Raw genomic sequence first — 23,854 nt, 5'->3', positions numbered from 1 at the left:
CGCGCGCGACGCCAGTCCGCGACCGACCGCCGCTGCGCACGCCCGCGCCGCCGAGTGACGTGCAGTGACCTGTGAAGTGTTTGAAGTGGAGACTCGGGCCGCCGGCGCCGCTGGGCCCCCGATAGGCCCGAGCGGCGGTATGGAGTCCCCGCAAATGTACGACGCGGCCGCCGCGCCGGCGCCGCCGCCGCAACCAGACCTCAAAAAGGCTGTGGAAGAAAAACGAACAGCTTTCCCGCCGCCAGACCTAGACGATCTAAATGGACAGGAGATCAGCCTGGATTTGCAACACCTCATCGAGGATCAATTCCGCGGCGAGGAGACCATGGCGTTGTTCCAGGAGATATTGCCTGGGGGACGCTCGCCGCAGCCGCGGCAAAGCTTCGCTCGGACGACGTTGGCGTACATGCCGCAACCGGTGCATTCCGGAGCATCGTACGCGCCGCCCGTGCAGCCAAATTCGGGACACGAACAGGCTCCCCCGATTAAAGAGGAGCCGCCGGAGCCGCACGACTTCAGACGATCCGTCTCATGTGCTCAGTACACTGGCCAATACAACCCACAGCCACCCGTAGGGGTCAGTGGGCCCTACGGGGGTGGATTTACCCCGCTGCCACCGCTAGGGGCACCTTTGCTGCCTCCGCTGCTGAAGCACAAGCCGGTTCCTCCCCGACGTTCCTCGGGGAAAGTGTTGGATAAAGGCACGGATGAGTACAGGAGGCGCCGGGAACGCAACAATATCGCAGTGCGGAAATCGCGCGAGAAAGCCAAAGTGCGTTCTAGGGAGGTGGAGGAAAAAGTGAAAACGCTGCTCAGGGAGAAGGATGCGCTGTTGAAGAGGCTAGAAGCTGTGTCAGGGGAGTTGAGCCTGCACAAACAGATGTACGTGCATCTGATCAACCTGAACCACCCGGAGATCACGGAGCTGTGTCGGTCGATGCTGCAGCTGGGCGCGCCACATGCGCCGGACCACACGCTCTGACCAGAGGTGAGTTATGTGTGACATGTTGACGGGAATGTGAAGGAAACGTAAACAAAGTGAATTAGTGCAACAGGGGATAGCATGAACATTGTACTCGTATTTTGTGTGTTTTAGCAGGTAAAATATAGATAGTTCAATAAACAATTTGATTTGTGCAGTTAATTGCGAGTTACTTACTTTTTATAAGATATAAAAATGTACGAATGTATTGTGTGTGATTTGCGTAAAAACATAAATGTGAAAACTCGAGGAAAAACTAACGTGACGTATTGAATGAATGGTTTTTGTGAAAAGCATGAAATCGTAGTGTTTTTTATTTCACTGTGAACGCAGTCGTAAATAAAAGTATAGTGAATTTTATGGGGCTTACGAATTGAGTGTGAAGTCACAATAACCGACCTATTATGTTAGATGACTCGGTGATACAACAACTCTTTTTGATGTCCCTTAACTTATTAGAAATGTTATTTTTTGAGTATGACGCAATCAAATTTTACCCATAATTTGCGTATTTACTTAATTGCGTCAGCAAATTATAGGTTACGATCAGCAATAACGTAATTATTATTAATGATGCAAAATTTTGGAAAGCGCCATCAGAAATGACTGTTCCTTTCAATCACGTGTTCGTAGATGTTATTATTTGCATTTTATGTAACATTATTGTTACTATTGTTGTAATTGTGACTCAACACACGTGAACTATTAATAACAATATCACGTGGGAAAAGCTAAGTTCGAACTACGAGAAAAAGCAAAGCAAAACGCATGTTCAAGAATTTACTATCAATTATGTGATTGATGTGAAAATGTTTGTTAACTTTCAATGGGTTTGTTGTCAAAAAAGTTTCAAAAAGACAAAAAAGTTTTTACTTTTTTTAGTGCAATTAAAAATTTTCTCACTGTTGATCTCACGTTTAATTTAGTAGAATTAGCTTTAAAATTTTTGGAAGTGTCGATCAAAACTAGATAGATGAGAAAGAAATGCTTACACAAAAGTGACGGTACAATTTAGGCGGTATTAATGCTATAAAGTGATCTCTTCCAGACAATTAGAAGACAGTTGTATAGAAAGGACCCTATGTGCTGTTTCGAGTCGGAAATGTCAAGTTTTTGTTGTAATTTAATCGCATTTTTCTCAACCATATTATCTTTAATCAATTGCTATGCAAAGAGTACCCCATACACACCCATACATGTTTGAAAGCGAGTGTGCGTTTGATCCTAGCCACGTGCTCGAGCTCCCAATTCAAACCTTAGCCCATTGTAATAAGCGTCATTATTTGTCATACAAATAATCTCCGTGTTGATAGTCACGTTGCCACCAACTTTTTACCCTGTTCATATTCTTAAGAAAGTTCTTGTGTTCCAAGTGACGGGAACGTAAAAAATAATTTTTGCTTATTTTCTCTTGGTGTTTTCAACTCTTAACTTAAGACTTCGCGGTTCGAAGACTGTTCAAATTTTTCTAGGACTTCGTAAATTTTGTTGCTATGGTCGATTGGATTTTAGTGGTTGCTCTTTTTTATTTTTACAAGCTTTATATTGTTGTTAATGTTATTCCCTAAATCTGGTTTTGTTTTAAGATAGTGGAGAAGTGTCGAAGAGAGTGAGAGATAGTGACAGTTGTACCCAAAAAGCTTTTTGAATTCACTGTTTAATGTTTTTAAACCTTGTCTTTATCGGTGAATAAATAGTAATGGTACTAATCACCATGATTAAATATTTCTTAATATGCTTTTTATGTTCCAAATAAAATGAAAATTGTAGTCACTTTGAAATGGGGAAACAGTAACCATTAGGTAATAATTTAGTAAACAATACTGTACTGGCTATAATATTTAGTTTACAAGTACGAGTACAGACAAATTTTAATAAAAGTGAAGATTGTAACCAAGTTGATTATTATTTTCTGAGCATCTTGTCCCCAGGGGTCATTACTAAGTCTTCCCATAATTCTATCAGCATATTCACTTTTTTAATTAAGTTTAACGCCAATGACATTATTTGGTTTATAGGAGTAGCTCAAGCCTTCCCCGTTTACCAATCACTGACCAACGAATGTCGTATTATTAATTGACATAATTGGACCACGTTATGCACGATGCAGTGAGACATTTATTAATTTCATCATTATTCACTTCATTTATTTTTGTCAATCAATTCTCTTTATTGAAAAAAAGCTATTGCCCACGTGATTTGGTCAATTTTAAGCTCCTATTCAAATTTCACTTTCTTTCTACAAATTAGATTGATGTTTGATAAAATATTTAAACAATCAATTATCCTATAGCCCAGATTGATACAAATCATCAATCCCAACTAATATTATAAATGCGAAAGTAACTCTGTCTGTCTGTCTGTCTGTCTGTCTGTCTGTCTGTCTGTCTGTTACGCTTTCCCGCTTAAACCTCGCAACCGATTTTGATGAAATTTGGCATAGAGATAGTTTGAGTCCCGGGAAAGAACATAGGATAGTTTTTATCCCGGTTTTTGAAACAGGGACACGCGCGATAAAGTTTTTCTGTGACAGACAAAATTCCACGCGGGCGAAGCCGCGGGCGGAAAGCTAGTGGTATATCATTCTAAATCAAAATTCTAACATCTAGCTTCACATAGTATATTAACATCGCCTACGCAGCCATTTTTATTTATTAACAGTTCTCAAATTTCACTTTTTTTTGTTTCTCTTTCAATCTAAATATGCCCACAAGTACTAGGAGAGCATGGGCAGTTAGCAGTCATAACTCTTTTATACCGGATCGAGAATTTGTATTCAAATTCATTTGTGCAAAACGTAGCCTGCTTGCAACTTTCGTTTTCACCGCATGGCTGCGCATGAGTGTGAACTTTAGCACTGTAGTTTTAGGACACGTTTTTGACTGTTCCTCGTCGAATTTTCGCCGGTCGTGCCCTACATTAATGCTTCCGTTGGTTTGACTTGGTGATTTTAACAATTTTATGCAGTACATTCATGAAACAATAGGAATTAGTGAGGAACATCTGGGTTATGATATTTTTGGCTAATTGAGTATTAATTTATGGAAAAGAAAAAAAAGTTTTTAAAAGTTGTTAAAAAAATTTCACCATGTGATGAAATTGTATTCAATCAATGTTGATTAATGAAAGTATTCTTTAAAATAGCCTTATTGACTCATAGTATTGTAGGCAAGTCGCATTTTTTAAAACTATCTCTGTATAGTCGAAGTCAAAGTCAAAGCTATTATTTAGTACTTGGGCTCTTTCCAGGGTGCTTTTATATGTATGGCGAATTCAGATTTCTATCCTTATTTGCCTATTCATTAATAATACGGAATTTTTTGAGATGGATGGATACTTTTTACTACTTGACGCAAAAACTATTCCACGGATTTTGATGAACTTTTACAAAATGTAGCTTATCACAGCTCACACAATATGTAGCTTTCGGCTCACGTATGCCCGTTTTCACCATCAATCCCTAATGTTTAAGTAATCCCTATGAAAATAAAATTCCTGTTATGTGTTACTTAGGGGACACTTAAAAACTAGGGAATGGTGAAAACGGGCATTATGCTTTTACATTTGCTTAAACTTAAAATCTACGTATATTAAGTCGCAAGAAAAGCTAATCTCACCATAAATTCAACAACATTTACCACCGTCACCGAATCCGTCGTAACACCATACTCCCACGAGCCATTCCCAAGAAATTCCTAGCAAAAACTGTATAAAGAGTCAATACCGTGCCACGGTTTCCCACGAGGCCTAGTTTACTAACTATATGAGATAAGATAGTTCAATCCCAATCCCAATCCCAACTAATATTATAAATGCGAAAGTAACTCTGTCTGTCTGTCTGTCTGTCTGTCTGTCTGTCTGTCTGTCTGTCTGTTACGCTTTCCCGCTTAAACCTCGCAACCGATTTTGATGAAATTTGGCATAGAGATAGTTTGAGTCCCGGGAAAGAACATAGGATAGTTTTTATCCCGGTTTTTGAAACAGGGACGCGCGCGATAAAGTTTTTCTGTGACAGACAAAATTCCACGCGGGCGAAGCCGCGGGCGGAAAGCTAGTTACAATATTAAGTTATTAACTGCAAGGACAAGCAGCCTACAGGCTATGAATCAACTAATATAACTAGCTTTTACTGCAGCTCTGTCTGCGTGGGAGTTAGCTTTGTCATGCGAAAACTTTGGTATGGAAGCAAGTTGTGTCTTCTCAATTTCTAAGTTGAATGAGCTTAACTGATCTGATAACTTATGCCTTTGTTTTTTCACCTGTCAACCGCTTTGAACTCCACCTACGTTCTTCTGATTAATTTCGTTGCGGGTTCAATGACAGTTTGACTTTCCCCTGGGACAAACTTGACCTTCACTGATTGAGTTCTTAATGGTGGTCAAGCTGTAGATCCCGGCTTCACTGGATTTGCAGTGGTGGGAACGAGAGGTGGGAATAGTCCCGTAACATAACTTTAAGCTTAACTGACGTCAGATTTCCTTTATGAGCTTTAGAATCATTATCTTTTGTAAGTTCGAAAAGTTGACTATTATTTTTTATATTTCTTTTTTAATGTTTCTTTGTAAATAAACTATTATTTACTGACAATATTATTATTGTGTATTAATATTAATTAGTAATTAACACTTACGCGAAGCTACTTACTACTAGTCATTAAGCTCTTGAGATTATTTGGAGTGATTTTATCTATTTACCCTGGTTTTGTAACTATTTGACATAAATAAATATTTATCAATGACATAACAATTAGTTCATGGTCTAATAAAAACTGTGTTACGTTTAAATTATGCAATATTATACATATAGCATGTTATATAAACCATCTTTATGATTTTGAACTCAATGTTTAGTAAAACAAAACATTAGTCTTAGTTACTAAGTAGAATTAACAGCTGGCTTTATTTTTTAATCCTAATAAGCACAAAAAATATCTGTTAAATTAAGTTACAAAATGTCAGTTGGCTATTTGACAGATTAAAACGAGAACTTTTAGAGCTAATTTAAAGCATTAGCCATGATTTCGTCCATCCAGTAAAATATAGTTACACCACACACAAAATTAACTTATTTGTGTAAGCTGTACTGAGTTTATAATTAATGCATAAAATACGGTTAGCGAGTTTTAATGTCAAGTCAATATTTCGTCAATAAAAAACCAAACATTGTTGTCTTAGCCTTTTCCTAATATCTGAACTTTAGTTTTACATTCAAGCCTTTAAAATTAATTCTCGTTATAGTCGTCGACAGCAAATCAAAGTGTACATTTTTGTCTCAAAATAGTTATTCTGGGTTATAAACAATAATACTGTAAAGTTTCATCAAAATCCGTTCAGTAGTTTTTGCGTGAAAGAGTAACAAACATCCAAACATCCAGACATCCAAACTTTCGAATTTATTTATAACTAGCGGCCGCCTGCGACTTCGTACGCGTGGATCCCGTTTTACCCGTTTATAGATTTTTTCATACAAATGTTTTTTCCCGATATTTACCGTTCCTTCCCCGGGAATTTTGCAATATCCTGTTGTAACTAAGCTTTAAGTTTACTAAGGTACCTGCATGCCAAATTTAAAGCGTCTAACTTAAGCGGTTCAGATTTTTCATACAAAAGGATTTTCCCGCTAATTCCCGTTCCCGTGGGAATTTCGGGAATTCCTTTCTTAGTGCACCTCTACGGTACCTAAGCTACGTCCCTTCCAAATTTCAAGTGCCTACGTTTAGCCGTTTAGGCTGTGCGTTGATATGTCACTAAGTCAGTCAGTTTCTCCTTTTATATATTTAGAAGATATTAGTAGAAATTAGTAGGATAATTCGAATTTCATACACACATAATATGTTCACACGACAGTCCAGTTCTGCGGGACCCTGCATTACTGGATCTGGTATAGTCTTACGAACTCCGGTATAGTCTTATGTGCTGTCTGTACCTATAGGCCTACAATATCGACACTACCGCCACCTACGCCCACAAGCGATGATTCAACCATAGATTATACGCGGCTGCGCGAGCGCTGACTTTCACTTTTTTTCGTTAATATGCCTTTTGTGTTTTTGGACAGACTTATGCGCGATGCACGACGATTTTAAATTTTTTCGTGTGATGTAAATTTTTTTTGGCCAGGCTTTTGGTTTAAATTCAGTGTTTCTTTCAGAAAAGACTTTCTTCTGTTTTTTTTTTTAATTTCATTTTAAATCGTATTTAAATTTTTCTTGATGAAATATTGCGTAAAAGATGTTACCGTTTGTTTCGTCATTCAACATAATGGTCACGATGCCCAACGCGCTGACACGCGACTAGAATCCACCACTAAGCCATACCACCACACTTAAACACACAGAATTTACTTATGCTAACCTTATATTCAATACTAGATAGCCCTAAGTTGATAAATCTTTGAATTTCCTACACAAATGAGTACTTATTTTTGCTATTGTCTGTTAGAATTTTAGTAGATTTTATTTTTCATTGTGATCGATTACTTGTAAACGCATTGCGAAATAGTACGCACAAATAGTGCCTAAGTATTTAAAATTCAGTGTCAACGGAAATTTAAAATAAAACAATGACTTAAGTCCTGTACAAATTGCGACTCTTTTTACTGCATCAAAATAACAAAAATAAAACTAAGCCCTCAATAAAATAATTCCGCGTATAAAATTATAGGAAATATCTAAAAACGTCCTTACAGTAAACAAACAAAATCGAAAGGAAATTGACCGCGGTACCAGACGGCGCGCTCTTGCGCAACCAGCAAGTATGTGTGTCAAACGATCGCCTTTGCAAGAGAATGAGCTAGAAATTGCGTTTGATTTAAAACATTTTTTATTGCTGTTACTTGAAGGTTTTTATTTGTTTAGGCGCTGCTTTCTGATACAGTTCTAATGCTTATTTCATATAATTTTATTATGTTAAACTAAAACATAAATAAGTGCTAGATTGTTACAAAAAATAATTCAAACTTAAAATTGACACTGAAACAAAAATTATTTTTTTTAGCATGTCGTTAAGTCTACCATAGTAACTTATTTATTAATCTGTGCCACAAAATAACTGAAAAGGAAGAGCGAAGCAGTGAAAGTCTAGGAATTACTCTTGTACAAGTATTTAGCTAAAATTAAAGAAGGAAAAACCTGAAGCCTTAAAATAAAAAAAATGTATATCTAAGTTCTTTTTGATAATTTGAATTAACAAATCCACTGAAACCTTTTTATTAAATTAATCACTCGAAAAATATTTCGATTTTGGCATCAAAAATTCGTTGACATCTCTCGCATAACCCCATCCACGGATTCAGGATGACAAGTTGGAAAGTGGCCGGGGAAATCAGCCACTGATAACAAAGCAGCATTTTCGCTTATAATTGTAAATTTTACTGCATAAAAATTAACTATGAAGTATACTTATTTCGAAATGAAGTTTTCTGTTTGCAAAAGTGAAATTTTACATCAAATCGTGGCTGACTTTTACACAATGGAGACCTTTAACTCCTTAGCAAAATGTTGTGTTTTCTCACTTTCTGTGCGTATTTTATTTTCCTTTTCACTTTTTTGTTTTCTTCTACTGAGTAACCAAGTTTGGTGTCAGAGTTCAAACTGCTAAAATTGTCAGACACGCTACGGCTCAATCAGACTGGCTTCACTTTTACTCTAATTTTTGCACAACTTCAAAAAAGAAGGACGCTCTCAATCCGTATGTATGTTTTTCAATCAATATCAAGTCCTATTTCTTCATTTATTTGTAACAAATCTTAATCAAGTTATCGACTAAGTATCGATATCATCACCTCAAAGCAAAGATAAAACAACGAACATAATTATTTTAGTTCTTAAAAGGTCCATCATTAAATTTGTAATTTCACTAACTACTAACATTCAATGAGGGTGTTCGCGATTGAAAAATCCGCCAGATGGCAATATGTAGACGGGAGGTATGTCAAAATCCACCAATCACGCAGCATTTGGACCTCGCGTCTACGTATTAAAAATAAATAAATAAATAAAATTCATTTATTTCAGGCCAGGGCCCATAAAATTTCAATAATAATAATAATTGCATTAAATAATTAAAATCATATTAAATCAATAAAAATAATAATAATGGAGACAAATAAATTAAATTAAAAATTAAATTGAAAATTAAATTAAACATTAAAATAATAAATAAAATTACAATCTAAATTTAAAACAAATACCTAAATTTAATTCAAATATTGCCATCTGGCGGATTTTTTAATCGAGAAAACCCTCATTGGAGTAACCGTGTTTTAATTCCGTACAGCGCCATCTATTACCAACATTGCGAAGCTCAAATGGGTTCCTTAATAAAACATCCACAGTTAAAACAATGTCATTCATTAATAACGCGTATTTGAAACACATTATGATAATTACTGACAGGAAACACTGATATCAAATGGTCTGATTAAATGGCTACAAAAAATTACGAGGGACTTGCCTGGCCTTGTTCTCCTCGTAGACCTACTATATTATAATATTTTACAGCTGTTTTGCTTATAATTTTACTCCAATTTCACACAAAATATTCATCATCATCATCATCATCATCATTTCAGCCACAGGATGTCCACTGCTGAACATAGGCCTCTCCTAATGCTTTCCACGTTGATCGATTGGTAGCGGCCTGCATCCAGCGCTTCCCTGCTACCTTTACGATGTCGTCGGTCCACCTTGTAGGTGAACGTCCCACCTTGCGTTATATATACACAAAATATTAGATCTTAATAAAAAGAAAGTTGTTGTCATCAAAACTTAGCCATGAAAAAATCGGATACCTTACGGCCATCATTATCTATTTCATAAATCCGGAAAGCGGATGTACTTAAACATGCATATTTTTCTTTATAACTAACCTATTCTGTGATCTCGTAAGACCACCTGCTTCAGACCCAGAGGTCCCGGGTTCGATTTCTAGTGAAAACCAAACTGAACAGATAGGCAGATTTTTCTGGTCGATGTTAGGGCTTGGTCTAAATCCACCACTATCTTACCTAAGTCGCCATAGCAACATTATTAACAGTATTGGTGTTCTGGCAGTTAGAGATGAAATAGCCAGTTCCTCTGTGGTTGAGTCTGTCGTTATATAACCTTTCATTGATAGATTTCGATAGGACCAACGCTTGTCAGTCAACTTTTGAAGCAATCAAATTATGCAATTGAACTGTTAATAAACGTCAGCAATGATGGCTGGAATCAATCATACACAGAAATGATAACATGACTGAACTGTTAAGTGAATATTTAACCTTATAAGCTTGAATTTAAATAAGTAAATGTCAAAAGACTGATGGTTCAATAAAGAGATCGAGACATTACAGCTTTAACCACGGAATAAGTAGATACTAGTACTTCGTCTTTAACTCAAATATGTTTGTCCAAGCGATTGACCTAGGGTTCCGATAATGTGATTGATTCGAGTTAATTAATGAGCTAGTTTGGATCAAACATTTGGCAAACTCTCGGAGAATTTATGAATGAAAACCTACAAACAACAATATAACCGCCTCTGTGGTCTAGTGATTAGACCACCTGCTTCAGACGCAGAGGTCCCGGGGTCGATTCCCAGTGGAGGCAGAATTTTCTGTTCGGTTTGGTTGGTGGTAGGACTTGTTCCAAGTCCGCCTGGCTAGCTACCACCATCTTACCTAAGTCTGTCGCCATAAAAACAATGTTAACAGCATTGTTGTGTTCCGGCAGTTAGAGGTAAGATAGCCAGTTCCTCTGTGGTTGAGGATTCCGGGTGAAGCTCGCTTCCACCTTCGGCCTGATCATCGCTTACCATCAGGTGAGTGAGATACAGGCCAAGAGCTTCCTCGTTGTGGATAAAAAAAAATAAACACAAGGATAATGAATTTGAATGATATAAGTAAAAAATTAGGCAGTCAGATTTCGGAACTACAAACCGAAATTTAAATCTAGATTCATGAATGACAAGGACTTTAGGTATGGTAAAAACTGTAAAAAGTATGAATCTAGATCCGAATTAACAAGATAAAAGGTTATTGACTCAAGCTGCTATAAATAGCTTGCTTGAATATATTTAGCTGGATATTTATAGCTCACTTCAAGGTCACAGCGCTTTGCGTAATCTGCCGCAAATACTCGGTATCTTTGATAATGGTGATAATTTTGTTGTAGTATTTTGAATCTTGAATAGTATTATTTATCATCGAAATGTACAGCATGCTTTTATTGTTGTCATCCTTGATTTGTTATCTGCGTAATTTGGGGCATAAATTACTATCATTTATTCGTGAATATGATGAATATTTTTTATCCACAACGATGAAGCTCTTGGCCTGCATCTCACCTGATGAAAATTGACGAAGCTGAAGATGGAAGTGAGCTTCAAATGAAATCCTCAACCACAGAAGAACTGGCTATCTTAACTGCAAGAACACAACAACTGATACAATCGAAGCTAAAATTGATCTTAACAACTGGAAAATTGATTTGCATAACAACATTGATCGTAAAGATAATAAGTAAGAAGAATCGGTGAAGAAAGTTGACCGTACTTTGCGAACCAGACCAGATATTGCTGGAGGCACAAGGTTTGATGATCACGATCATTTAAAATTTACGACTGGCATGTGAAGACGAAAGTCTACAACCAATGTGTGTTACCTGTGATGACTTATGGCTCGGAAACGTGGCCCCTCACTATAGGCCTTATACAGAAGCTCAAAGTTGCACAGCGTGCTATGGAGAGGGCTATGCTCGGTGTTTCTTTACGAGATCGAATCAGAAATGAGGAGATCCGTAAACGAACTAAAGTCGCTGACATAGCCCGACGGATCAGCAAGCTGAAGTGGCAGTGGGCAGGGCACATAGTACGCAGAACTGACGGCCGATGGGGCAGCAAGGTTCTGGAATGGAGGCCACGTACCGGAAAATGCAGCGTGGGACGTCCACCGACAAGGTGGACCGACGACCTGATAAAGGTAGCGGGAAGGCGCTGGATGCAGGCCGCTACCAACCGTGCGATGTGGAAGTCATTGGGGGAGGCCTATGTTCAGCAGTGGACGTCCTGTGGCTGAAATGATGATGATGATGTGTGTGATTCATAATGTATCTTCTCATCACCATATTACAACTATACCCTTATAGTCAAGACATCCACGGCTGTACAAAAGCTTTCCCTAAAGATTGACGATCGGTCCGCGTAGCAACGCAATTTTTTGTAAATACTCAGAACAAATACTTGCCAAAAATTCCCAACAAGAGATGGGATAAGTATTAAGTACCATTTCGATTAAATAGTTTCGAACTTTCTTTTTGTAATAAATACTCGTAGAAGCAAAATAACTTAAGAACTGATCAATGAACCATACAAATGATGCTATGATTTCTAAACCGCTGATGCTATTTTTAATCAGTCCATTTTCGCTGGAGAAATAAGGAAAAAAAGGTGTCTAAAATGTAGTTTTTGTAGGTGTTGTACAACAAAATTGCCGCAACTCCCGTTTCGTAAGTATGCAGATCCTTGTTTTATGGTATTACGACACTGTTATTCCGGAGAAACCAGTGCAATGTCAAACGAAACTAGAAGGAAAATTGAAGTTTTATGAAATGTGGCGAAATTGTCAAAAAGTTTTTGGAAAATTGCGAAGTGTCGCAAGCTTGAGGGCACGTTGGAACCGGCACGTTAAATGAGTCGTGTGGGTGGGAGGAGGATGTTTATTTTTAGCCGTATTATGGGAAAAGACGAAACATGATATAATAGTTATTTATATTAGGATCAGCTGATTGGTATACCTGTGACGTTCCATTCTACGTAGGGTTCAATGTAACTGAATAACAATCGTCGAGTGAGTCGCAAAGTACCTACGTAAAAAAATTTTCATTGCTGTTGTTTAGTTAACTTATTGTAATAATAAAACAAAATTGAACATGTACAATTTCATCTATGTGTTAGATTTAAACTTTTCCGTGACTAACATTACCTCTATTCATATCACTAATTGTGACTAAAATTTTTGTCTTTAATAGTAAATTTTAATGGTGTTTCAAAATACGAAAACAATATTTATCCTCATTTCACCCTAGATAGAGTGAAAGAGGCAGCATTAGAATTTTCCAACGAAAAAAGGGATAAACAACAGCACACCTTTGAACGTTGTTCAGAAAGTATTTTTTTTAAGGATTCCCAAAGAAATATATTTTTCCACAAACTTCTATGGTCACGTGGAATGCGGCGTTGGGGTTTTTAAAACTTGAACTACGTATTTACTTGTTTTAGAAGTCCTCAGTCTTAATGTATAGAGCCTAAATTAGGGCATCTGTGGACCAAAACCATCTTCAAATTTAAAAATTTTAATTTTCTTGTCTTTAAATTTTTTAAATATAGCATTTTGAGGACTAATGACTTAGTGACTTAAAGTAATAATAAATAAATATTACTTTTATCTCCATAAAATACAGGCTTGAATGAAGTCGTGAAAAATCTAAGAATAGCAGACATTAGAAGAGGACATAAATTGTATTTCAAATCTAAACTAATAAATAACTCCTTATCATATTCATGTTTTATTTGTAAAAATATACTCAGCATCATGTATGGTAGACTTATGGTTTGAATTGCTCTGGGCAAACCTAGGCTTGCAAATGTTTGTACAAACATACCATGAATACTGCAGTATTCGCCATTCAAGCTTGACTCTTACTCATCAAAGCAATGTTTATATGACCTTTTGCTTGCAGCAAGAACAGCTTGACCTGCCGATCTATTACGAAACGTCGACGAAGACCTTCCTGCCCCCAAAAACTTGGTTTTCCTTGTTTCATTATAGAAACCCTACCTGTAAAGGGTCCAGCCCCATTCACGTTCCTACCACGGGGGAAGCAAAATTTCTACTATTGTATCACGTTGATTTTCCATTTCTTTGGTGTGGTCACGCGGACTCTAGCGCTTTCCATCGCTATGATGTAATAATTACCCCTTTTATAAGGAAATATTTTTCGCTGGGGTCTTTGATGAAAGGGTAAATATTCGAAATGCGATCTTTTGAAATAGAAACAATATTAAGGTAACAACTAGCTATTTTGGGAAGTTGGAGGCGGCCATCTTAGGTTTGTGTTGTAGTTAGTTTTTTCAATGAGTTCAACTAAGACCTTTTCAGTCGTTGTTTCTTTTTCAAATTGAGATCCCTGCTGCATAGACAAATTAGACATACCTTGAACTTCCAATAAAATTGGTCCATATGTAACTCTACTATAGGCATTTTTGTATTTTGAATACTTTGTAAGGCTTACAGTTTTTCATCATTCTTTTCATGTTATTTGCAAACTACATTATACTTGGAACACGCATAAGTTCTTTGAAAAGGAACTGTAAATCATTACAAAATTTCGATCTAGCAATGATTTTAAAATGATCATTATCGCATCTATACAAGAACTACCTTGTAATTTTGATTCAGCAATGATTTTAAATAATCACTTTGGTATCTAGTGATGATCATTTTTCACGCACGAAACTAAAACACTGCTCTATGAAGCCAATAGTTATTTAGGGCACTATGATAGTATTGATAGCACTGACATAAATCGTTATCAGCGAACAAACAAACAAACATGCCGTTATCGATGAATGGTGCCGTTTTTGAGTAAATCTCAAGTTGTAGTGGAAAGTGTTGAGAATTTGATTGGATAAAGGTAATAAATCATCTACAGAAAAAGTTATGTTTTGGACATCTGGGGGTTTATTACAAAAAGTTAAATGGGCGTTGAATATTTATTTAAATTGACATTTAGTATCCAAATAATTTTTTACACGCGTTTAACGTCAGTTTATGTTTTTTATAATAACACCCCTGTTTCTAGATCCATAGTACAAGCTTTGCTTGGTTTGGGACTGGCCCATGAATATTTATTATTTCATTTATATTGTCACAGTATTCATCATCAGGTACCTAGTCTCACTGCAGGAGGACGTCCTCACTTATTTACCTTAATTTCGAACTCCTCCTATGTTCTTCTGATTAATTTCGTTGCGGGTCCAATGACAGTTTAACTTTCCCCCGGGACAAACTTGACCTTCATTGGTTGGGTTTTTGTGGCGGTCAAGCTGTAGATCCTGGCTACACAGGAGTTGCAGTGGTGGGAACGAGAGGTGGGAATAGTCCCGTCCTCACTTATTTACTAAAAGCCAATGGAGGATTTGATAGAAAAGTCCCAGTATTGATGATAGTTAATACGTAACCAAACAGTGAAAATTTAACTAAACATTTTCAGTTTTTGAATTAGACACTTTAAACAGGGCTTTACTAGATCTTAAGCCAAAGTTCTAAGACTTCAGTCCTGGTATAATCTATAGTTGTTGCAATTCACGAAGGCGAGTGAGCTTTACATGTGTGGTGGCTCGCTACTGCCATTTTTCAAAAGTTTCGACAGACAAATCACTATCGTTATGTGCATGTGCACGTACATACACAAGTAAAGCTCACTCGCCTTCGTGAATTTTACCTCATTAAAAGACCTTCTTCTTCTTCGTCGCTACACTCTTGCCAGAGTGGTCGTGGTCGTCCTCGTCACACCAGGTAAAGACCTTATTAAAAGACCTTACTTTGTGGGTTTTTTCTAATAAATTTTCAGATTCAGTTAGAATTTTATTAGATTTAGATTAGAAGACGTGTATTATTTGTGTGTGTAGGTAGACAGATTCCTTCTGCCTTACTTATCTTTTTATCGTGAAGCGTTGAGTAAACTGATGGAAATACAATAACAATATCTTATGAGATTTATAGGAGTGTAAAATTTTTATTACTCAGTGTTTATTTCTTGCCATTTGATTTTTACTATGCTCGTACTTCTTTCGAAGTAACAACAGACTGTTATTATAATATGTGACCAGAAACATAAGTTTTTTTTTTCATTTATTATCATTTTACATTTATTTAAGTATGTACATATTTTGATAAATAAACTTTATTCATATCAAACTCCTGTTCCACCTTGCTTAATGTGGCTTAGGCCTAGGGGATATGTATGAATTTGAATATAAACAGTGCGTTATACGCTACAGTACTTTTTAGTTCAAAAGGCGAACTTAATGCCGCGTGGCATTCATCTCTATAGATAAGCTTTGGCTTAAGCAGAAATGAGAGTCAGTCATTAATAGTGTCAAGTCACTGTCATCATTGGCTATTTTCAATAATTGATCTCACTGAGCATCGAATTCGAATCCCTTTCGACGATGCACCATTTGTTGCCACGCTACTGGGTAGTTATAGAATACAGAAATAGTCATTCATTTATCAGAGATACGTATAGAATCAGTTGATTGTTTACAGTCAGCTATCTAACGGTTAGTTGAATCACTTGTTGACATTTTTCATTGTTTATTCATGGAAAAAAACTAAGATTAAGTTTTATTAAACCTATTTTATCTGTTCAAGTTATAACCTAACCACACCTCGTTATGTCTACGAAAATAATGTCATTTATAAAATTTATCATACTTAAAGCAACTGATTCGGGAAATGGATTTAAAGTTGGTAGTTACCTAAATAGTTTTAATTGTTTTTTGAGACATTTGCATTGTATCTTCCACCATTCCTTGCCTAGCCTATGCAAGGGCAAGCTATATTTGGGACGTGTATAAGTGCCCTGGAAAGGGCCTATGTATTGAATAAACTATTTGAATTATGATTGCGCTCAACCACACGTGGTGGTTAGGTGAAGCGACTATTATAAATTGTAATGTGACATGCAATAAACGTTTTGAATTTGAATTTGACTATGCGACTAATAGAAATAAAAAAGTATTGGAAAAGCTAAATTAGATCATAATATCTTTGGAATTTGATAGCATTTATTCTGAAAATTGTATTCTTTGAATTAAAATCATACGTGATTCAAGGAGTGACAATAGTATCATAGATAAAAAGTCAACAACCCTAAGTTTAGGTAAAATATGATTTCATTATGCACTGAAAGACATCTTGAAAAACAAGCGACTTGCAATTTTATTGAATCTTTATGCCTCAACAACGTCAACTAAGCTAAAAAATTTGTATCGTTGATTGAAAACGTTGGATGTAATAATTTTGACGACCGACCTAGTTTTTTAAAGTATTGTTTTTTTATTAATTATTCAACAAATTATGAAACTGAATACTATAACTGAAACTATGAATATGATCAATTATTTTTTTTCAGCAGTTAAACTAAGAATTTTAATCATGTTGATATTCCTTGCAATCAAAAGGAATTGGGTGAAATATTTTTCTAATCCTAAGCTGAAAAATGGCCTTCCATAAATTAATAAACCACACTAAATAATCTAATAACCTATGCTATCTTTTAATTAAAGTATAATATTTATTTTTCTTAACGAAGCATAAACATAATCAATCAAAGTGCAACGACAGCGATGCATTGACCTCCTAAAATGATCCACGCGGAGACACGACCGCTCGCCGTCGCGGTCAGCGGCCGAATGACAAGACAGCCGACGCGCTGCGCCCGCGCCGTACTTTCACTGCGTTCGCACGCGGTGGGCGGGGCTTAGCTTTTTTATTAATTTAACCTACATTTTGAATTCTATTACGTCACCGATCTGGATGTAGGAAACGCGCGCACAATGTCATACGACGTAACAGTTTTTGCTCTTTATTACGACTGGTTCGCGTTTTGTGTGTGGACTTGAACTAAAATCACTTGTGCTTATGTAAGGGTACGGTTCTTCGAAAATTAGTTAATTGGGTTTATGTAGTTACGGCGATTTGGTGGACTTTTATAAAAAATGCCTACCTTTTAAGAAACTTCACTAAAGTTATCAAATAAAGTAATGGGGTACATTTTGAAAATAAATAAACATCCAAAGACGTAAGCGAAGAGGCTTTAAAGCTAGCTTAAGCTTTTATTTACAACGTTAAAGTTTAGGCTTGTTCCCACGGGATATCGTTACCGTTTTTTGCAGGACTCCTGCATTACTGGATCCCGCATAACTGGATTTCCGGGGGAAAGAGCCCTTAAAGTCCAACTTCAACTTCGATCGATGAAGTTTCGCGTTACATTTTTTTACTCAAATCAAATACCTATTGCCGCGTTTCAAATTAATATCACAGATAGACCTATTCTATTTAATTCTAACGCCCGTATTTACAAACATTACTATGAGGTCTCACAGTGCGCGTGGACGCACAGGGTGACACAGGAATCAATCACAGAGCTCTATCAACGATGTGCGTTCGATTTGCTGCTTCACTAAAGCAAGCAACGTTTGTGAATACGGGCGTCAGTATTGCATAAATTCAATGGGACATTGAAAAATCTAACATGCCATGTCCATTCTTTCTTTATTTTCCTACATGAATGTAAATGCACACAGTAAATCGTAGAGCGTGGTTATATCGACTCAAATTTTAGTTTATGTAATACTTAAACACTTATTTACGTTGTTTTTATATAAATGTCTTATGTAAAGCATCGACGGCCTTGACTTTGTTTACTTTGGCTTGATATTTTAGTTATTTACTTTTTTTTTTTTGCTGAAAGTATCTCACAGCTTTCTTATAATCACAATTTCTCATGCACATTTTACATTTAGCAAGTTGGAATTATTGTAACCGTAACTACAACCATAACTGGTGTTTTTTGTATGGAGTTTGACAAACTATTAATTTTTGTTTAAGTTAAAGTAAAAGTCATTCTTCCAGCCCAGTCTTAAGCTGGGTTGCACCATCTTACTTTAACAGCAACCAATGCTAAAATCTGACAATCTCAAAAACACCGGTTAAGGAACGAGTAAGATTTGAATCATAAGAAAAGTAAACGATAAAATCGACAACCCTAATATAATACAGGGTATCCGACCGGAAAAAGAAAAATAAAGGTCAAAACTGCATCAACTAGAGAGCGACCATAAAAAAATCAGACTGCACTGGGTCAACGAACTACGGGTCGGTACCCGAACATGGGCATTGCACTCCTGCGCACTATCCCACAAAAAAAACGATACCTCTAACCTATTTAATACTCTAGCTTAAAGAAATAGGGTTAAAATTCCAATGAGCAACTCCCGCGCATCTATCCGACGAAAACATGACCCCACCGATAGAAAATTGACTCTATTCCCGAATATTAGAGCTGGGAATGTAAAAAGGTTTTTTTTGTAAAGATCACAGGAAAGTTTTAGATAAGGTAAATAGGAAATTATGGCTTTTGAGTTGACATGCGCGTGAAGATTGTTTTTATGGGAAGTTTTAGAAAGTGGTTGTGGTACTGCCGAAGGGCATAGTGTTTCTGAGTCCTACAAGAAAATTTTGCATATGAGTAAAGTTCGTTGCACTGTGAACACGCTCAAAAGTTTGAAAAGAAAGCTTCTAATTTGGATGTTGAAGATACAAACTAAGAATAGCATACTATGCCATGTACGTATGCTAAAATTCCTTGATTGATGTATTAAACTACACGAGAAAGAAAATTACGTGGTGCATGGATTTTGGTTAAGAAAAAATCGTTTTCTTAAGTTCGTACAGATTAAACTTACTTAGACTATACTTATACAGAATTTCTCTAAGCCTAGGCGCAGACCATCGATTTTTCGTCGGCCGATAGTTTAGTCGGGCAGTTGATCAGTATGGGCATGTATGGAAGAGCGCACATTACGCCGATTCGATTTGGCCGATTCTTCATACAATTTAAAATCGGGCACAACTATCGGCCACCTAAAAATCGGTGGTCTGCGCCTAGTCTTAATATTACTCTTCTTAGAGAAACATATTTTTTATTGACTTACAACTAACAACTCACCACAAATGGGTTACCAATAAAAAACAAGTAAAAAGTAACATCAATAGGCACATAATTTTATTTTGTGTTACGTTAATTAAAATCAAGTTTGCTCCATAATACTGTTCATAATAATATACGAGTATGTACAAATATTTGAAGTAAAATACTGAATACAAAGTAAATCATATAAAATCCGTTTAAATGCTGTGCCCTATCGCGTCCCGGATAGGGATTGGTGACCTGGCCCAGTTACATTGTCACCACATAGTCACATTGATGGCATGTTAATTTTGTTTGTATGAAGTTGAAGTTTCCAAAGTTTTAACTTGGTCAGCTATGACAAAACTCCAAAAAAAACTTTAAAAAAAAACAAATAAAATAATTTACTATTGCATGATGGTTGATGGCTGACTAGATGGGTACAAGTCATCTTAAGTCCCAAAAAAGAACACGAATCATATCAGTGTGACTTTTTTGATACTATAGACCAGTGTTTTTCAACCTTTTTCATGACGCGACCCCCCTAGCATGAAAAAAAATGTTGTAGGAACCGAATTCTTCAATCTATACAACATTTATGCATTTGCATAATTAGATTTCGGATAAATCTAGCTTTTAAACTTCTCTGGCTTTTTTACTTAGGTAGTTTTTACGACCTCTCGCGACCCCCCTATAGAGGCGACCCACAGGTTGAAAAACACTGCTATAGACAATGATGCATTGCAGAAAAATTTGTTTCCAAAACGATCAAACATAAATCTTGAGATGCCCCTTTTTGGTCAAAAAAAGAACGTTATGATTTTTTTGAGGCTACAGATAAAGATCTCTTTTTAAATCGATCAAATGAAAGTCTTGAGATGACCCTTTTATCTTGATATTGTTACTTATCAAGCTCTATCCCTTAAAGGTCATCTTCAAATCTCTCACGCGAGTCTTCTTCCGATTATGTTAGCAATTTCCAAATCCCCCTCACCACCCAATAAAACTCGCTAGACTGATTTGGCTTATTTTGGTTTTGGAGTGATTGTTCTAGTCCAGGGAAGGTTTAAACGGCGAGAAGACATGAGAAAATTACGATTTAATTTCCACACACACGAAGTCGCGGGCACAGCTAGTAATAGATAAATATCATTGCAGAAACTCAAGTCTCTTCAAAACGAACTAATGAAAATATTGAAGAGACCCTCAATTATCTTCCTACACTTCGATCTTTTTCCCATACAAGTTATCTTCAGATCCCCCTTCACCCCCCAATAATCTCAATACACCACGACCTCCATCTCAGACCATGGTCCACTATCAGTTGCATAATACGGAAACCCGGCCGACTTTCCAATATTGCATAACGCCAAAATGTAGTTGCACAACGACCTACCGACCTGATGTCCCACTAAGTGACGTAACATTTTGGAAGTTTACTCGAAAGTGGGACGTGTGAAATGCCAGTTATAATAAACCTATTCACGGTTTGTAGTTCAAGATTAGATTCTGAGATGTCACAGTTAAGGAATTAGCGGATTGTCAGTTACGTCATTTTTAACTAGGTTGGTTGATTGACTTTTGACAGTAGACAATATGACGTTCGTTAACGATTTTGTAATAGACTACCAAGTTCTCTACGAAGAAGAAATCGTAATTGAAAACATTATTGAGTTAGGAATAGGGACTAAACTATAGAACGCTCAATGGGTCAGTGAGTTCTTGTTCTCTTCAAATGTAGGAAATGTCCCACTGTGCAGCTAACCAATACAATTTTAACTTCTGACTGATGAATGATAAAAAACCTGCCTATATTTTAAAATCTGTGAAATACAGATAAGTCTGAAACTGATGAAGATATTAAATGAATGGACGGAATGAGAAAACAGAAACTTTTGCAATCATGAGTCAGCTAATTCTCTAGGTGATCGTAATGCTAGATTTGGTTGATTTTGTAATAGGTTTAATTCTGATAGCAGTTTTAATTAAGTATGAGCTAAACATTGCACTCAGTAGACGATCATGTGAAGGTCGCGGGAAGCACCTGGATGAGGGCAGCGCAGGACCATTTATTGTGAACATTCTTAGGGGAGGCCTTAGTCCAGCTGTGGAAGTCCTTTGATTGAAACAAAGTCTACGTGGTCTTCGTACTAAAAAGTGTTTATCTTATGACAGAGAGAAGCGTCATTTTGCCCTTTTGTAGCCTAAATTCTTACTGTAATTTTTATTAGTATTCAAATGTGTACCTACTCAATAATTAATTATTTTTATTTTATAACATTAGCGTATTCACAGATCATGATCTTACAATTCAAGCAGTTATACAATGTGGACCCAGTTAGGCACAGCGACTTTGGACGGAGGCTTAATAAATTTCGTCCAATCATTTACTTTTTTTTGTCCAATGAAGACTGTTTTTAAAGTATATTTTTTATTGTTACAGATGGCGCCAAACGGAGTGACGGACGGCTCGGTGTGATATGTGCATTAAGTGACGCCAGCTAGTTAGAAAAATTACTTCTTTGTGATTTTAACTTTTACATTTTATATACACGGATAGTTTAGTTTTAAGTGATGAAGATTAAACATTGGCGTGGACGGCCTTTGTGCTACAAGCGGTAGCGGGCGCGGTAAGCTTATGACTTAGAATTTTATTTACAACTTTGTCTACCTTCTCTTTAATGCTATCGTCTTTACAAAGTAAAAGTTACTTAAGAGGTGATTTCTGTATACGTTTTTTATCTATTACTCTACTTTGTAAGCTGGTGTATACATTTTAGATTCCAAATCTGCCCTCCCTTCTCTGTCAAATCTAATATGTCTCTTTGCAAAACGATTGAAAATAGTCCCTGTAAGATCCATGAGAAAAATAACCAAATGCACTCTATTACAAAATCTAGTTAAATACTTGCAAGTTTGACATTGATCTTGTAGTGATTATTCGCAACCAAATTTTTAATTATAAAAAATAAAAACGCCCCGCTACCGCTTGTGAATGTGAGAACGTATTCGTTCCAAGTCTCCCAAATTACTAGGGCTGTCAATTTAAGCACGAAATAAAGGCAATACGTCCACCGACAATATTTAATCTACTAGATTGTAACCTGTAAATGATAATGCGGATTTTGGCGCAAAGTAGCGATCTCATATTAGCCGCCATTATCCGTAATAGCTCACACGGTCACTGCCATTGTTGTCTCGAAAAAGGCTCTTAAAATTAGAGAAATAAAGTCTTTAATGTAATGTAAAGGCTGCTGTAGTTAATCACCTTTTTAATCATCAAAAAATGACAAAACATAGATGTTGCTAGAGTCAATCATGGACCCATCAAATTCATAAGACGACTGATATTTTTTCATAGAATTTGAATTCACTTCGGGCGTAAGACTAATGTAACATATAGTGTACGGTGTAAATTGGTTGTATATAATTTTGGATCAGTAATTATTCGAATGTATTAGATATTAGTTCTTGTTATAACTCCTTGAACTTATTTCAATAATAGAGAGAGATGTGAGAGATCCACCAATGTGTTTAAATCGTGTAAAGCTTTCAAGCTGTTTTGTTAAGTTTTCTAGAAGTTCTAAAGCTTACAACTCTTTTTTTAAGTTTAAATTATTTTTCTGTCTTCCACTGTTATTGTGTTGAGAGATGCTTCTATTTTTTTTTTGTTTTATTAATTTAATGTATGTAAATAGAAATTCTATTTTTAATTCTAACGCTAAGCGATTTAGTATAATCTATGGGTTATTATTGTTGAGTTCTAAAATTTTTATTCCTAATGACGTACCTTTTAAATTTTGTTAAGTATTTTTCTTGTCTACTTTTATGTTAAGGTTAAGAAATGAGTTTTTTGTTTAAAATGATAAAATCATGAGTCGGCACTGCCGAAAGGGAAGTACAAGGAGTTATTTATATTAAAAATACGAAATAATGATGTAAATTATAATACTTAATACCTTAAGTAGGGATTACTAATGTTTGGCCAAAAAACGTTTCCCAAATTATCACATCGCAAACAACGTTTCGCAAATTTTCATTTGGCAAATTCTCATTTGGCAAAGCAACTTATTGCAAACTTTTAATTCGCAAATGTTTTTTTTGGCACATTATTGTTTAGCAAATTATTGTTTGGC

The 23,854-nt window shown here is 36.1% G+C and overlaps 1 protein-coding gene across 1 annotated transcript; it reads left to right on the top strand.

Annotated features, from left to right (window-relative positions):
- Positions 1-23,518, top strand: C/EBP (chorion specific C/EBP). The gene is made up of 2 exons (XM_028309011.1): positions 1-988; positions 22,162-23,518. The coding sequence occupies exon 1, from the start codon at positions 140-142 to the stop codon at positions 980-982; it is 843 nt and encodes a 280-aa protein (XP_028164812.1). The 5' UTR covers positions 1-139; the 3' UTR covers positions 983-988; positions 22,162-23,518.
- Positions 23,519-23,854: the final 336 nt, after the last annotated feature.

This window comes from Ostrinia furnacalis, unplaced genomic scaffold (assembly GCF_004193835.3).
Source record: "Ostrinia furnacalis isolate ACB-3 unplaced genomic scaffold, ASM419383v2 OfSCF2596, whole genome shotgun sequence".
Classification (NCBI taxonomy): domain Eukaryota; kingdom Metazoa; phylum Arthropoda; class Insecta; order Lepidoptera; family Crambidae; genus Ostrinia; species Ostrinia furnacalis.
Note: the sequence above shows the minus strand (reverse complement) of the source record. Positions and strands in the feature narration are given on the sequence as shown.